Below are 17,574 nucleotides of genomic sequence, written 5' to 3' on the forward strand. Positions count from 1 at the left end.
ATGTCATTCATCAAATGTCAACAGTCTTTTTTTTAAACTGCAACAACAAGTTGTCCCACAATCCTTCTGTCACACTGAGGCTTCATCAACTTCTCGTACTGAGCAACTCATCAAAGAGTCTTTTCATTTTAGTCTTTATTTGAGGTCTTTACCTGGCAGTCGTCCCCCTTTGTGCGAACTTCTCCGTTCATGTACTGTTTGTCCAGCGAGGGTGAGATGCCAAAGCTGTTGCCCATACAAAGACTTTCTGTTCTTCCGTCAGGATGGCTGATCTCAACTGCTCCATTCAGGATCACATACCAGAGATCCAGCTGCAGACAGATGCATGGAGAAGACAAAATGATGAGCAAAATCATCAAACACACGAAGTTAAACCTATTCTGTTCTGCAGAGGTCCCACTACTAGTCATTCTGCTTTTCTTTCATAATGTTTTCAAGTCAATGTACAACACATCTGCTGTAGTGTTGAGAGTAGAAGGTACAACTGGAGGTGGCACACAAACACAAATGTCAAACATATGAATAGAATAAAATAGCTTTATTGTCATCATACACGGGGGCATGACGAAAATATGCCTGACTGTGGCTCAGCAAAAAAGATTATTCACAATCACTTGACACAGTTTTATTTTAAATTGCTCCATTTACAGAGCTATAACGCTGCACAAGAATGAATGTAAAAATGGCAATACATTACTGAGTGACGTGCAGTATATTGTGAGCGTAATGAGTGTTGTGTGAGCTATGAGAGCGGTGGTGAAGAGGTATTGTGTCTCCGGTGGTGACTTTAGAAAAGGAAATGCTGGCAGGCATAATATAACAAGCCATTCATCCCGAGTGTGAGCGGATGGAGGGAGGGTAAAGGAGCCCTGAGCTCCCTTCGCAGCGATAACTGATATTTCCTCCTCATTGCCTTTTCATTCTCTTGCTGTTTCTCACCTAGCAAATCTCCAATTCTCTCCTCTGTGCTTCTCGCTTTCTCTCCCCATCAGTCAGCCCTGTCATTCCACTTATAACTCGGAAATAATATAATGCTATTAAGCCAGGAAAGGTAATGTAATCAGCCACATATGTACTGTAAACAAAAGTTCTGGAGAACCAGTTTTATGTAAATATAATGTCATTATTGCATATACTCTCTGAATTTACATCATGAATATTTACAGCAGCCTGCAGAAGTGGATTAGTTGTTTTTATGATTTTTTTTTTATTATTATTCAAATAAAAGGAGAATGAAAGAATCTTGCTGGTCCAACTCTTCACTGTAACTCTGACAGTCCTCATCTTCCATTTTCTCTTCTCATCTGTCGTCTGAAGCACTTTGCCTCACTTTTGACTTCTGTTAGACCACTTTAGACTCTCTATTTTGCTTTCCCTCTCACTCACTTAGCAAAGTCCTGTTCACTTCAGAGAGGGGCCAAGTGCTTCTCTTTGACCTTCAACATGAATCCACAGAGAGACAGTGGCATGGAGGAGAACTGCCCGTCAACCGACTCGACACAGACAGTACGGAGGCACACACACACATCCGATGCACATCGCCTATTCGTGTATACTTTTCCACAGAGCGTGTGCGTTTACGGCTTTTTGTCCTGCAGATGTGTACTCCCGTCCTCCTGAGCTTAGCGGGCCGGCGGTTCACGGCCATTTATCGCCCTGTCGGTTCTAATGCTGCTGCGTGTAACCGAACAGCCATGACAGAGCTCCCGTTTCTCAGGCATGTAACTTAATTAATTAGCGGTGTAGCAGCTCAAGTGATTGACAGGGCTTATGCACTGCAGTGACTTTGCACATACCAGTTTCTCTGTGAATTAGCTTTGGATAGACTGGAGGAAAACTAGGAATGTGTGTGTCGGTGCAAAAGGAAACACCTGTCTATGTTCTTTAAAACTCCAGCATATGTGGATGTATCTGTATATTCAAATTCATCCTCCAACTCTTAAATTCTTGTGTGCATTTTAGTGTTTTGCAAGACATTACATCACCTGTTTATATGACAATAAAAGACAAATTTAAGATGTTTCAACTGTAATTATATAGAACAATCGAAGTGAGACTCAGCAAGCTAGCAAACACATCTTTCTTGCTGACTGAATGAAGATAAATACTAATTTAATTGCTGAGGGACTTCACTGTAATCGCGTTAATGAAGCAGACGTAATAAAAACATATTTTGCAAGTCATAATGACTCCGTCAGTGATTCATCTAAATGGGACATGCAGGGCAAAATCAGCATGATATATTAATACTTCGTAAAGGCTTTCTGTTTTCTCTACAGATTTCCTTGTGAGCTACTGCTCCGATCATACCTCCTGTTTGTCGTGCAGTATGACTGTTCCAGCCTGCTCCACCACCTCAAACACCATGACGCTGCACAGGTCCCTCCTCACAGACATGGTCATGTTGGCGAAGGCAGGCAGCTGGTGCATGAACTCCAGCAGTTGCTCTATTTGGCACGAACAGAAAGAAGCACAGGGAAGAAGGCAAATGAAGAAATGAGGAAAAAGTAACACAAGGCCTTGTGAACAAAGCAAAAAGTGTGTATTGATTTGACTTGTGTATCCAGAGCATTGTGTCTCAGGTGTGCAAGGCAAAATGCTCATTGATTTTTTTCCCCCCACAGACCAACAGCTGCATTTCTAAAACAATTTATGGACTTTTAAATGATCCTTTCTGCAAGCAACTGTCACTCACACGGCTCATAGGGGCGACTGTTGATTAAAAAACAAAGACGAAACATCTCTGAATGTTTAATTTGCAGTCTTAGTATTCAAAGAGTGAAACCATTAGTGTTTTTGAGCAAAAGCATTGTATTTATCTTCATTATGGATACTACTCTATATATTTTCATCACCATAATATATCTTAAAGATCCCTACTATCTGATTTATGATTGCAGAGAAACTTTCACACCCTGTTCCTTTCCTACTGATCTTTCTCTTAGGTGGCTGCCTTTCATTTCCCCCAGACGTTATCACCTTATTTCCTCTCTTCTTTCTTACTTCTAGTCTTTTAAGGGACGGTTCAGACTCTCACCTTATTTTAAGCAATTTGTAGCATTTTTTATAAAAGTTTTAAGTACAAAATAGTGTGAAGTTTGTCAGATGAGAAAAACAGAATTACTAAGTTTAGATTCAATTTGCTGCATATTCATTACTATGAGTGAAAACAATCAGTATGTCATAAATTGATAATCTGGTAAGTTTAGCAGAAAGCTTTATTCTGTAAAGTTATAAGTGCAAAAACAAACACTTCTTATAAGACTAATAATCTGATTTAACTGGAAAAATAGAAAATGATTCTCTACTGCAGTGTCTTTACTCGGGTACTAATGAAATCTAAGTCAATTATCAGGTTGAAATCCTATTATGGATATTATGATGACTGCATTGAAAACTGGCAAACACACCGGATCCCATTGATACTGGCTTGTAACACAATCAAATCTATGTCCTCATGCAACCCTGTATGCCTGAAGCTTGTGAGCAGCTTAACCAAAGACCAATTTCTCTCTCCACGACTGTTTTATTTGAAAACTTTGCAGACGCTCAAAGATGCAATTATCTGGTAATCGACAGGGCAAAGGTAAAAAGAAATCGGGGGAAATATAAACCTAATTTTGCACAGAGTAGAAATGATTTCTTCTGCTTTAGTATTCTTTTCGGCAGCTCATCAATGTTAAGATTTATCATGCGGTGCCTCGGGCAGTTGTCTGTCTAAACCATTAGCATCTCTGAGAGAACATCTCTGCCTTTTTGTTTTGGAAAATACTTTCAGAGTGTCTGGATAGGACAGAGCAATGTTAAAAAAAATGCACAAAAATGAACTGAAGTGAACCAGGGTGGAACTGGGGCTAAATGTCTTCTCCCCTCAGCATCTCTTTACATTCTGTCTTTCCTATGAATGAGCTGTGACTGTAATGGTGAAGGCCATTCACCCAGCAGGCACACAGCGAGCCGGGTCTTTACAACTTCTCCCAGCTCTCTGATGTGGTCACCTTCTCTTCCAGGACCCCACTGGGTCCCACTAATGAGGTCGACTCTCTGATTGCCTGCTTAAAAATACACACTGGAAGGGCACTGATGTTTGGAGACCATTGCAAGGGGTCTTTATGAAAGAGGGGCATTTGTGTATCTCCCTTGTGTGCGCTTACTGAATGATAGATGGTCCAAAAATAGCAACTGAGAGCGCTAGTCAAGCAAAGAACGAGAGCGACATTCCTGCAAGCTCCCCTTTTTGTCATTTGACATACATAACCAGAAATGCTCCTATGATGGCATTTAACCTTTTCAAGTGATGTTTAAAATGGACGTATTATCATTAAAAGACGTGGCTAAAAGAAGAATCGAGTCAGACTGACCGATGTCGTCGTCATTGCGGTCGGCTGGATCTTTTTCCAGACACTCTCGGACCAGATCTCGGCCCAGAAGAGTGTCTGAAGCTCTCTCCAGATCCTCATCTTCCTCCTCCTCTTCCTCGCTGTCCACTGCAGCCTCTGGAAGTCCAGACAGGTCCACATCGCCCAGTTCGCTCTCTGTGGCCTGGAGGAAAGACAAAACAGCAACGTGGTTGGTTAATAACAGTACAAAAAAGGAAGAAAGCAGCTTAGATTATTAGTTTAGTAATTCACGTATCAAATATGAAACCGTCATTCTTTGTGAAATTGAATCACCTGTGATTAAACTGAACTTGCCTTTGGGTTAAACTCAAAACTGTCTATCTCAAGCTTCAATTCCTGCAAAACTGTGACTTTGAAATTAATATTAGGAGCACTGATATGTGCCAAGACGAGATGGTTCTCAAGAACTGGAAGGTGGACACATAAAGATTTGAATCAAAGCACGTAAAAAGGAAGTTTAATGGTATTAAATTCCATGCAGATACAGAGATATGAAAAGAACATGACGTGACAGAGATACAAAAGCAATTCTGAGTGATATAAAATCAGCCAAATTCAAAGTGATCCACTTTATAGTCTAATGTTCTTTATATTTTCAGTTTATGACAAGTAATAAGTGACAAATAGTATCAAATGTTTCAGTAGGATGAGCTAACTTTGACTGACTTCCATTTATGGCTCAATAGGTCTAGTAAATGTTTTCTTTTATTTCATGCATTTTTCAGTGATGCATCATCCACATAAAACATGCAGAATAACCTTGGGATGAGCAGCTGTACCTGTGACCCTGAGCTAAACCCCGACACCAACTCCCAGACTAAAAACACTGGCCAACAGCCGAATATTTAAATCCAGAGGTAATATTTCATATTCCACCATATTTCCCCTGTGCAGGGCGGACAGATGGTTGGCAGCGTATGGATCTGAAGGGGCAAAGGGGCTTTTAGGTCAGTAGGGAATTGAACCATCAACCCAGAGGTGAAAAGAGGAGCTCTCCGATGGCAGTGCCAGCACTGCAGGCCATCTGTTAGCTTTTGCAGGTAGGCCTAAAAGCACAAAGAATCAGATTTTACCTCTGTTTCTGTCTTTTCTCTAAGTACATTTTTATTGATGTGTTTATTTAGGTAGAGAATTCACTTACTCCTCCAGCATTTTTCCTCCTTACTGAACAAAAAAGTAAAAGGAAAGGTGTTGTACTGCATTTCTGGTTTTCTATCATCAGGATGAACGGCTGTCAATGCGGCAATTTAAAGAACTACAGGTAGTATTGATATGGATGCTAATGACTGATTTTTTCTATAATTTATTTTTTTTTGTTCCAGATCTAATAACTGTCTAAATTGGAGTGTGGTTATCATAATGTGCTCGTGTCAAAAAACTGGCATTTACAAGACAATACAACTGTTTTACAGAAGACCAAGGTGACAATACATCACTGCATCATTATATTCTAGTTTGTGTTAGCTTTGATAGTTATAAACACAAAAAATAATACCGACTTCTGTGTAGTCGTTTTGTATCTCGTTGTGGTTGTTTTGTGTCTCTTTGTGGTCATTTTGTGTCTCATTGTGGTTTTGAGTCTCTTGTAATTGTTTTGTTTCTCTTTGTGATTGTTTTATTTCTCTTTGCAGTCGTTTTGTTTCTTTTTGTAGTCGTTTTGTGTCTCTTTGGTGGTTTTGTGTCTGTGTTTGTGTCTCTTTGTAGTCGTTTCGCGTCACTTCGTGGCTGTTTTGTGGCCTAACAGCTTTGATAGTGATAAACACAAAAAATAATGCCTATTTCTGAGTAACTACTGCATTTTTATCAGTTTTGCTTTGCTACTTTGCCAACTTAAAATTTTCCTCCTTATTCATTTTTTCCTTTTCTTTTTTCATGCGTTACTATGGCAGCTTGCCACCTTGAAGGGCAATTGTGTAATATAAAGGAAGTTAAAAGTCAAAAAGCAAGCCGGTATCCATTTCACTCAAGGATATTACCCTGTAGATAGCGAATGTTCCAGTGTTTAGGTAGTAGTGATTGAGTAGACTGTGAATGATTTGGTTGAGGTAGCTTGTGGGAAAGAAGTTAATTTCCTGGCTTACACTCTCTACAAGATGGACTCTCTACCCGGCGATGCAATCGAGCTCCTGGGTTCCAAAGGGATTTGGGACAAAAGATTTCATAGGTTTTACAGTTCATCTCAAGTTCAGGCACAGGCCCAATCTTGTTTTCATAAATTAGGTTGGACAAGCTATTTAGGGGACTTTTAAGACACAACAGCTGCTCAGCCCTTTCTTGTTCCCAGTGCACCAGATGCTTTTAATTTGGCCAAATAGATGAGAAAAGAAAAGCCAGACTAAATACTGTCCAAAATAAAAACAAAAGTCTCACATTAGTTTTTTGCTAATCTGTTCTTTTTCTCATCACACCAAAGATAAATGACAGAACATGACTTGTGGAGCTACTTTTCTGCAGAACCAAAAGAAGTAGAAGACAGGGAGAGACCAAACAGCTCAACAACAGCCTTCCTGCAAAATTCTTCTGCCGACACAAGTGCAAGCTCTATAGAAAAATGTATACTTTCATTTGTTTCCTGTTTGATCCTAGGAGAAAATGTGTCCCACTAATTCAACATGGCTTTAATGTGAAAACCCAACACAAATGCCAAAAGGCCTTTTTACAGCTCCTATAATGCCAATTAGAAGCTGGAGGTTGTTTAATTCTTGCAGAAAAGTGACCTTCAGTTTGAACTTTTACAGGATAAGGAGGAATTAATGTAGTCGGGGAGAACAGTGGTGCAGTCCTGAGACAACAACTTCTTGCTATATTCTCACTCTCTTTCCCCTCACCCACTGTCACTGACATATGTTCCTGTGCTTCTGAGAGCCCAGTTCATTTAGAATGCAGGATGTGCACTTTCAGTCCAATACCCCTGGTCTCAGGACAAGTTTGGGCCAGGAGGACATTTCCTGGAGACGAGGGACTTCGGATCTGCAAGAAACACTGTATTTTACAGCCCCGTGACAGGAGAATAGAAATAGAAAATTGAAAAATGAGGCAGGATTGTACAAAAGGTGTAGAATATACAGGAGCCGAGAGATCAAAGTGAAGAAGGGAGGAGTGTGAGGAGTGAGGGAAAGAGTTGAGAAGCTGGGGAGACACAGAGTCAAGTGACCCGCTGAGTGCTAAGCCAAGGCAAGAAGAGGGAGTGAGGAAAGAAATAAAGAATGTGTGGGAGAGAAACCCACAACAAAAACAGTGTGTTGCATTGACAGCTGAGGAGTACAGCTGACTGGAGGGTCAGCGCTTTAAGACAGCTGTAAACAAACACGGAGCCGGGTCAGTGACAAGCGGATGGGATCAGATGCGTGTGATAAATACCTAATCTGAGGATGAAAAGATCAGGCCTCCGTGTTAAACGTCTGACCCAGGTTGACCTGACTTACATCAATCTGCAAACAGACAGGCTGAGGAGGCAGGAGCAGCTGTGGCAGAGACTCCGATGGGTAGGAAATAAGGAGCTTAAAATATCTAAATTATGCAAGCTTTTTACGTCAGAAAAGTTTTTGGTCTTGACAGTAATTTGCCTGTTTCTTAATTGTGTTTTCATACACTTCCACCTTACTTTCTCCTTATATATTCATTTTTTGTTTTTTTTTGTTTCAGGAAATCTTTCTAAATACTGAAGATATTTTGCATGCAACAACATTTACCACAGTTGCCACCTAAAAAAAATATATATATCAGGACATCAGCATTGTTTCTCAATGAAACAAACACCCTCATTAGTTCTGTGGCCGGCAGTGCCCATAGATCACGGCCGCTCAACTAGCTCATTAGTGTGCAGCGAACAGACCTCACCGGCTCCCCTGATGAAAGTTAACAATGCTAACAAGCCGGTGTCAAAAAGAGCTTCTGCTATCCCAAGCGCACAAACATGCACAGAATATGGCGAGAAGGCTGTGGAGAGGAACAACAAAATAATCACTGCAGTGCTGTGCAGTCAGAGCTGACAGATAATGCTGAAAGGTTCTTGGATTTATTACAACTTTCTGTGTAAAGAGGGGAGATTAGGAGAGCGGTGGGGATTAAAATGATTAGGTGACAGGCTTATCATGTATGCTTTTATGGGTTATTGATTTGCGGCCATTTAGATACCCTACACCCGAGAGCTGCATTTCATTCCAGAGCACACTTGAGCTGTCGAATGTTCAGAAAATGTCACAGAAAGGTGAGGCAGACACAAGAGGAGTGAGAGTAAAGACCTCCTGCTGTGGCGATGATACCTTTAAACACAAGAAACTACATTTCGTGCTCTCAGCTCGCTGCTTTTTTATAAATAATGCTGACATCATACCTAAGGAGAAGCAATTTTACAATTTAGATTATGAAGTCAATTTCAAAGGTCACACAGGCTTCCTGTGTTTTCATTAACTGAGGTGTTACATTTGTTTCAATGTGTTGTGGCCTGAACTGAGCACATTACTTTAAAACACACCTATGATCCATGGCTCTATGTCAAACATGGTCATCCACCCTGTCTTTCTCAGCCACCGTGGCTCAAGTTCCTTGTCTCCAGGCTTAAGCAGAGAGAGGAAATAAGCCCGCTGTAGTGCAGAGTGCGGTGAATAGGCTGAGCTAGCAGGTGTTAACTACAGATAAGGGTCTGTGAACTGTCAGTGACCTATATGGAACTAAAATGCCTTCATTTGTTAATGCAGAGCTTTGGGTGCAGGATCTGGCAACCAGTAGTTCATCTGCACAGATTTGAAACAGTGGTAAAAACTCAGAAATTATTTATTTCAATATATTGTAACTCAGTGGTTCCCAGCCTATTTGGCTTGGAACCCCCCTATACGCTGCACCCCAGCCCCAGTGCTGTTCTTTGCTTCCTGATGTTGCCATAATTTGCTTGGCTTCATGCTGTCATTTGCTTGCATTTGACCACAAATAACACATCTGGGTCGAATTCTGTCTTGTCCTTCAATAAAACCAAATTTAAGGTAACTCTCGAGGTATAGCCAGAGTTTTTATTTTACGTACTGATGAAATCTTCAGCAGTTTCGCGTTTTTCAGACATTGTTTCTGTCGGCAATTTCTAACTGCACACAAAAATAATGAATCTGGATGAGCTAGCGAGCTAACCTGAGGAAAGCGTGGACAGAGGCTGAAAGGTCAAGGAGGTGTGGCCGTCAAAGTAGCAAAGGATTTGTGTGGAAAGAGCAAATAAATGTGTTTTAAAAATGATTTTTTGATAGACTTGTGATGACACAGTAAGTCAGTTACTCTAATTTTATCCAGAATGTGAAAATCTAATTTCTATAACCTCACAGCACCAGAGCAGACAAAGATTTGCACACTCACTTTGATCTCTGGCACCCAGGTTGGGAACCACTGTTCTAACTGATTTAAGATTCCATTCTTAACTGCTTTAGAAAGCATGAATTTGACTAATCGTAAATAAATTTGAAATTATAAAATTTTAATGGCATTTACTCACAATTGTGCCTCACACAAATGGTTTGATTTCATTCTCTTTTCAATTTTCCTGCCACTCTTCACTGTACTTACTACCTACAAAGACCAAACACATGCCAGCAAAATGATCCCCATACACCCCGACACACTGATAATGCTACAGACCCCTATACATGTAGCACAGGTATAGCTGAAGCTTGAAAGGTTAGTTTCATTTCCTACATGTGACCTTTCATCCACAGCAGGAAGTTCACAGGGAGGCGAGTCACCAGGATGGACAACTGATGCGCAATAATTAGCGAGACAGACGGATTACGAGGAGGGAGGGTGGGGCTGATGTTGACAGATATGCTACAGGTAGGCAGACAGAATTGGAGCACATCAAGCTGAAGAGAATCCACTATCAGTAAAACACTTCTGCCACGGAGCAGATGTTGTTGCAGTGCAGTGCTGGAGGTTTGACAGTAGACATGTTTGTCACTGGATCTGACAGGCTTTGTTACATTTGTAAGTAATGTTTTAATGGTGGCAGAGGAGAGAAAAGCTAAACTGATGAAATATTACACTTCTACAGTCTGGATTCTCTATATTTTAGATCACATCAGTGTTATCAATGTGACGTTTTACAGATCTGCAGATCAAAAAGAAATTATTTTACTCTTGTCCCTAATTAGGATAAACTCCCTACACTGGAAATGGTGCATTTTTTCACTATTGGTGCAGGAAGAGAGCAGAAAAAATAACCAAAAAAGGAAAATGATTCCAAAACTCAGAGATGCACCTACCTGGTAAATGTCTGACAGGCTGCTGCTCCCCGAATCGCTGGCGATGCTGCATCCTGATTGGCTGGGAGGCATGTGCATCACCTGCTGGTGGGCGTGGTCTGTTAGGTGCATCTTATTGAGGTCAGCAGGAAGCTGTTCAGACAGACGGTGAGTGGAGGAGATACCGAAAAAGAGAAATTGAAAAAGCAAAGAGGATATGAGTTCAACAGAAGCAAACACACACAGTTCAGCAGAGGCAAACACACACACACACACACACACACACACACACACACACACAGACACACACACACACTCAAACAGCTGCTTCATCAGCCTGAAAGCCAAAGCTGCTTTGGCACCGTTTGACATGTTATACTCCAGGATAATTAACCTGAAGAGGAGAGCGCTACTTCAGATGGCAGGAATATATGGTCTAGAGGTGCAGACTGATGTGATAACTGGTGATATTATATTTTTGGAGTAAAACCTGACTTCTCTATTACACTGACAGCTTATATGATGGCTACATGTGCAAACTGTATACACATGGACACACAGAACACTGAAAAACTCCCAGACATCCACAGACTTCAGAACAAACACCATAATAAGCTCAAAAACATACACACAGAAACACCATTTAAACAATTAAATCAACAAATACATCAAGCAGCAACAAACAAAATAAATTCCCTAAATAAATCGCAGCGGTCAGTTTGTTTATCTCGAGATAAGAAGACAATTTGCACAAAGCAAACTTTGAGCATCGATACAAACAAAATCCATTTGTTTCTGTCCTGTTATCACAATTTCAGAAAATCGCACACACACTTCAAAACCTGAAATGCAAAGGGCACAAACAACACACCAATCCAGATTCAGAATGAGACAAAGCTGTCAGTCAAACAGGCGAGTGATTTTTAAAACATGAGGACTGTTGCACTGTAGATTTAAATGTGGACAAGAAGACAACGTGCACATTTTTACTCTCTAAAACTGCTGAAGAGATGTAAAACAGTAGCACAAATTTCATCAAAATGACGCACAACCTCAAAAGATAACTTTCAGTTTGTTTTAAACCCAAAATTACTGCACATACAAGGCTGAATTTAACCAAAAACACTAGTTTAAGGAGGTGTGATTACGGCTAATGACGAAAGCAGATAAATGTGTATTTACATGTGCTTGCTGCTTGAATTTGGCTGGTTTTGCTGCACGTTGCTAAACATACTCTAACTTGTTGCAAAAGATGTACCTACTACTGTCAGTATGTGCTAATTATGTGTGAAAATGTAAATATTTCAGCACCATGAAGAAAAAGAAAGTGCTATAAATGGGAACTGAATAAATGAAATACATCTTTGCAAAGGATTACATGTTACAGCTTTACTTTATTAGCCTTTTTACACCTCCTAGCTCTAAAGAAACACATTTTCATGATCAGCTGGTGGACAAACTAAAATGTCCTACTGACACACTCTATTCTTGCTTAATTAACAGACTAATTTAGACTGTCATTTAATCAATCCCTTATTCGTTTTTGGTAGAGGAATCATAAAACAGGTGTTATTGTGAATTCCTTTTACTCTAGCACATGCAAATGAATCACCTAATATAGAGCACAGTACACACTGATAGTAATAAGACTGAAAAGAGAATAAAAACAAAAAACTAAATGATGATTATCCCTCTACGATGAGATCAAGTAAAACAGTGTGACTGTGACCTGGTGTAAAGCAGACAATAGTGGAACTCAACACAGACTCAGAGGTGCAACGCTAAAAGATTCAGAAGCCACTGCAAAACTGAACAGATCTAAACAAGCAGCTCAACCAACTGGTCAACCACTGGAGATTCAGCACTACAATACTTTATCCGCTGTGATAAAAGGACTGCTACATTCATACAGGACAGATGACAGAAAAGATAAGAGGCATTTCTATTGTCACTGAAAACTGCATGAAGATGTTAAAAATAGGATTTAGTATAAAGTGGGGCAGCTATTCCTCACTTCCTCTGGTGGACCATCGTACTCGGCATCCCATTCTGCTCTAGAAGAAAGCCCGACGAGCTTCAGATCTCAAGTCTTACCAGTTTAGATTGGGGAAGCGTCAGAGTGAGAGAAGACGTCCTCCTGCGACACCGAGCAAACCGGCAGCACACCTCCTCCATCGCCACATCGGACAGCCGTCCAAACACACACATAAACACCAACTTAAACACCCACACAAACAGCCGTACATACAAAGCCTCACCACGCCAAACTGAAGCCTGGAAGCTAGCTGAGGCTGCTAGGACCTACGGTGCCAACATGCAATATTAAAGACGTTGAGTCTGGGGGCACTGCCCCCTCACTACTCTCTTCTAATAGGCCTGTTGTACTGTACAAGCTCATCAGCACTTAACCCCCCAGAACCCAAACCCCCAGGGAAACACAGTATGGAGGGGTGGAGTTTAGGAAGTTCAATGACTTGTTCTTAATCTGTGGCATATTAAAGGGAGTTCACTCAGTTTAGGATGGATGGATGGATGGACGGATGGTTGGATGGATGGATGGATGGATGGATGGATGGATGGATGGATGGATAGATAGACAGACAGATAGATAATGCTTTATTAATCCCGAGGGAAATTCAAGATTTACACAACATCAGGAAATCTAACACTGTGTCTGAAATCATTCACTGCAATTAATCTGTGTAGAGAGTTAGTTATGCCATTTACAACTTAAAATGATCAAAACTGATCATGTCATAACATTATTTGCCAACTTAAAGTTACCAAACAGTATTACAGATTCAAATTTAATTAAAAAAACAAATACAAAATATCAGATTTGTGCCAATATGATGCAGAAAAACTTCATAAGTAGCCTATCGAACAAAAAAGAGAATTTAAGAGACAATAAAACTCACTGCACGCACAACCACAAAAAGGTAATCTCAATAGCAAAACATCTAAGTTGCAAGGAAATAATTTCTAAATTCCCATAACCTACTGGTCTTCTATAAATTTCTTTTTGTTTAAAGCGACCTTTTGCATACACTGCCAGATCACTCATATTTTGGTGGGATTTTTAGGGGTGTTCCTCCATTGAAAGTAATAGCTACTGTGGTCCACAGTGCAAAACATATTTTCTTCTTAATAGGAGTGTAAAACGGCAAGATGCCTATTTATGTAGCATGCATCCATCACGTGACTCTTATCCACATTTGGAGGTTGGAAGGTTGGTGGTGTTACTGAAAAAACACAGGGCTTTCACCCAGGAGACTGTTGTTTGATTTCCGTGTTGTTTTCACATTTTGTTGCTTTTCTGTCACTGTGGATTTTGTTTTCACTCGCTGTATTCTGTTGCTGTTTACTTTGGTTTATGCTACAGAACTACTTGGTTAGGATTAGGAGAATATGTCCGTGCGAATGCTAACCACAAAGCTCCAGTTGTTTTCCAGGTTGCTCGGGTGATATGTAATGTTTTTAATAGCCCTTAAAAAAAATAGGCATCTCATAAAACTATGACCCTGTCTGAGAACAAAACAATATAGCTATTGTAGATTTTGGTGTGAGGCGGGGATGTGAGTGAATACATGTCTCTCTATTTGCTGTCGTCTCAGGTTTTCGCTAAAATACTTGAAGTCGCTGTAGTGTTACAATTACTAGTTGGAGCATGTCTGTGTCCTTATTTAGTTTATATTATGCAGCATATGGCAATTTGAACAACTTATTAAAATAAATAGATTCATGCTGCGAATAATTTGGGTGTGTTGCCATAAAATGAACATATATATCATGACTTTAGAAATGTTCATAACGCATGGCGCCCCAGGGGATCCAATAAACTAAAGAAATACATTCCCTACATACATTACATCTTTTACCTACTCTCTAGAGCAACATAATGCTCTAGATGTTATTCATTCTGTATACGAGAAAAACGCTTTCCCTGAATCTGAAATGAAAAAATGCTTACTCTTAATTTGCAGAGCGCCACACACTAGTAAAACAAAAGCAATTAAAGGGATATTGCATTATGGATGCACACATTTTCAGACCAAACTCTGGCCAAGAGAGGAAATCGACAGAAATGTCTGACTTTGTTCAGTCTTTGTGTAGTAGCCCTACAGATTCATGTGGTCACATATACAGGAAATCTAAGTGTTTCTTGGTAAACTAAAGTACTCTAAAATTTCTAATCAAATACATTTCCACCTCCATTCTCCACTAGACACTATATTAACACATTGTATTCTATTTAAATATGAAAACATTCTGGATAGCTCTGCGTTTCTCCCTGTCACTCAATATTACCATGTTAATAGCGCTATTAGCAACTCTTAAATAGCAGGATTCTAATTTCAAAATGTGTTATTATAACGTTCTCATGCACGTAATGACTCTGGCACAAGGTTTAGGTCGTGAGTAAGGAGCATTTAAGTGAAATCCATTTCCTATTAGGGACGGCGGTGTGATGCATTGTGTGATTCACATATTGACCCGCAGACAACACGTAATCCAAGACTATTGGTTTTATTGACTAAATTACACCCAATCACACAGAGACACAAGGAGAATTCTCCACTCTCACCATTGGCGCTTATCGTTGACCAACGGTCTTCACTTTGTTGCTGTGTTTCTTTGTGAATAAGAAGAGACAGAAAAAGTGACAGGGAGGACAGAGAGTGATTGCTACAGTGTTACAGGTAAATATTTATTGATTTCTCTGTGATGGAGCAGTTATCAGGCCGGTGATGATGAAACTCCCACCCGATATCCATTTAATATATTTGCCAGAATCCACATCGAGGCAGAAATGAATGTGTCAGACGGCTGACCTGAACCAGACTCGGGGAAAAGTTCACACAGCACAGAAATAGACCCAAGCAAGATATCAAAAGGTGAAAACCAATGCGTTACAATTAACCTGTCCTTCGACTGGTCAAACTTTTAGATGTCTGCAAAAATGTAATGCAGGAAAAACTATGTATTGATGCAACTTGTGGCAATTTATATCTATAAGGTATATTTAGCCAACACCAGCAGATAACAGTGGCACTTTTACTTCTTACTAAAAAATTTAAACCCACAATTAAAAAAAAGTTCTCAATCAAGCTTTGCTCTGTGTCCTAGTAGCGCCAGGAAAGAACAAAAGGGCAACGACAGAGAGAGGGAGCGCATGTTTTTGTCTGAGCGTTTTACAGAGCGAGAGATGGAGGGGAAAAGTCGAGTGATGGCGAAGTGAATAATTGTGGAGGGTCTCGTGGCTCCTATTCACACCACAGACTTAATCCCGCACTAATCCCCCTCTTTTCCTCTCCCAGCAGGCCGAACCACGGGGTTGGGGGGTGGGACGAGGGGGTCTCCCGTTCTCCTCATGCATTAAGGATGAGAGTTAGGAGATTAAATATAAATGTGCAAGGTTCCTTCGGCTGTACACTTCCATCATGTCAACGAGCAGGCACAATCACAGGAGGATCAAGCGAACGGTAAAATGCTGCGTTGCTGCCAAACGGATCAAAGATTTCACAGCAGCAATCAGGGTCTGATCAACTCCAGAGAAGTGCACCTATCATCTATCATAATAAAGATTTAGCGTGAGTGAGATGTAGCAGCTGAAGATAGTGTGAATCCACAAGGAATGAGGCCTGAAGCTGTCAACACATGAAGCTGCGACTTGGTTTGGCAGCTTATAAATGAATAATAAACAAAAAAAAAAATACAGCTGGGGTGGACAGTTCATTGTGACATGAGTTAAGGAGATGATCATTTTGCAACATCACCGTTTTATGTTTACTCTAAATGACGTGCTGAGATGTATTTGTTAATTCCGTGATCATAAAATCACCCACGAAGATGTCATGAAGACTGTGTGGCCAAAGGCAAAGATCTGATTAAGGCAGCACTTACACAATATCACACAGCTCATTGCAGTTTACCACACAAACAAGGATTTTCTCTCCACCAGGGAGAAAAACAACATTCAAAGTGCAGCTCTGCATTTTAAGTCCTCTTTATGTCTGCATTTGTTTTTCTGGAGACCTACCCAAGCCCCTGAAAGCAAACCATACTAGTCAAAACATATTAAGGTGATATCCTCTCTTTCCTTCTCCTCGAAACTTTTTGCTTATTGCATCCAGTTTTAACAATGAGATTAACTAGCTGCAGGCCTGAGTGCTCTGTTTCACCTATTTCCTCAGTGGTAAAATGAGCTATAAAGCCCAGATTGGCCATTTGGACATGCAGACCAGAGGCTGAGTTTCCCAAAAGTATTTTAGTGCTGGGCTAATCTTTGCTATGTTGTAGGTCATTGTGTAGAGAGAGGTTCTGGGGCCTCAGTGGTTTTGAGAAACCTTGGAGATATTAACGGATGACGCCTGGTCTATGTCTGGAATTGGTTGGTGTGAGGTACCAGAAGGGGCCACGGCATTAAAACATAAGATAAGGATGGGAGGAGGGTGTGGTAAACACTAAATCTGGAGCCAGTACCCTGAATTATGTTTTGCTTTAATGTGGTTAACAGTTTTCGGACCTAATATCGTTTTTCCAGTATTTAATGGCTAAATGACAATAAACACCTGAGTCTAGGGTTGAACAATTTGGTGAAAATATCCAATTGCTTATTTCTGGCAGATACTGCTATTGTGATTTGATGTGTGACATATTTTTTTAGAGACAAGCTTCAGTGCATAATACATTTAAAATATGTTATGGAGCATTATTGTCATACGAGGAGGCCAGCATTCATTTTTAAAACTATTGACATGACAGTTAAAATGTTTGAAGCATATTCTAAACTGGGCTAATTCGCTAAACACCAGGTTTTAAATCAAAAATTTAAAATCGCTAAAATGCTCGGTCCTACCTGAGATTTCACTAAATGTCTGATACACAGTGAGAAATCTAGACAACAACGGAGACCGAGGCCAAGGGGATTAGTTACACTGACAGATAGAGCA

General features: G+C 40.3%; 1 protein-coding gene across 7 annotated transcripts in view; it reads right to left on the reverse strand.

Annotated features, from left to right (window-relative positions):
• The window catches only part of rapgef6 (Rap guanine nucleotide exchange factor (GEF) 6), a 167,235-nt gene that overhangs the window by 44,544 nt on the left and 105,117 nt on the right, over window positions 1-17,574 (reverse strand). For all 7 annotated transcript variants that reach the window (XM_055017168.1, XM_023292694.3, XM_055017167.1 and 4 more), the window contains 4 exons: window positions 10,643-10,774; window positions 4,362-4,542; window positions 2,311-2,447; window positions 153-311 (listed from right to left, as the gene is read on the reverse strand). In XM_055017168.1, the coding sequence (XP_054873143.1) occupies window positions 153-311; window positions 2,311-2,447; window positions 4,362-4,542; window positions 10,643-10,774 (609 nt within the window). The remainder of the gene's footprint in view (window positions 1-152; window positions 312-2,310; window positions 2,448-4,361; window positions 4,543-10,642; window positions 10,775-17,574) is intronic.

Source organism: Amphiprion ocellaris, chromosome 14, assembly GCF_022539595.1.
Source record: "Amphiprion ocellaris isolate individual 3 ecotype Okinawa chromosome 14, ASM2253959v1, whole genome shotgun sequence".
Classification (NCBI taxonomy): Eukaryota; Metazoa; Chordata; class Actinopteri; family Pomacentridae; genus Amphiprion; species Amphiprion ocellaris.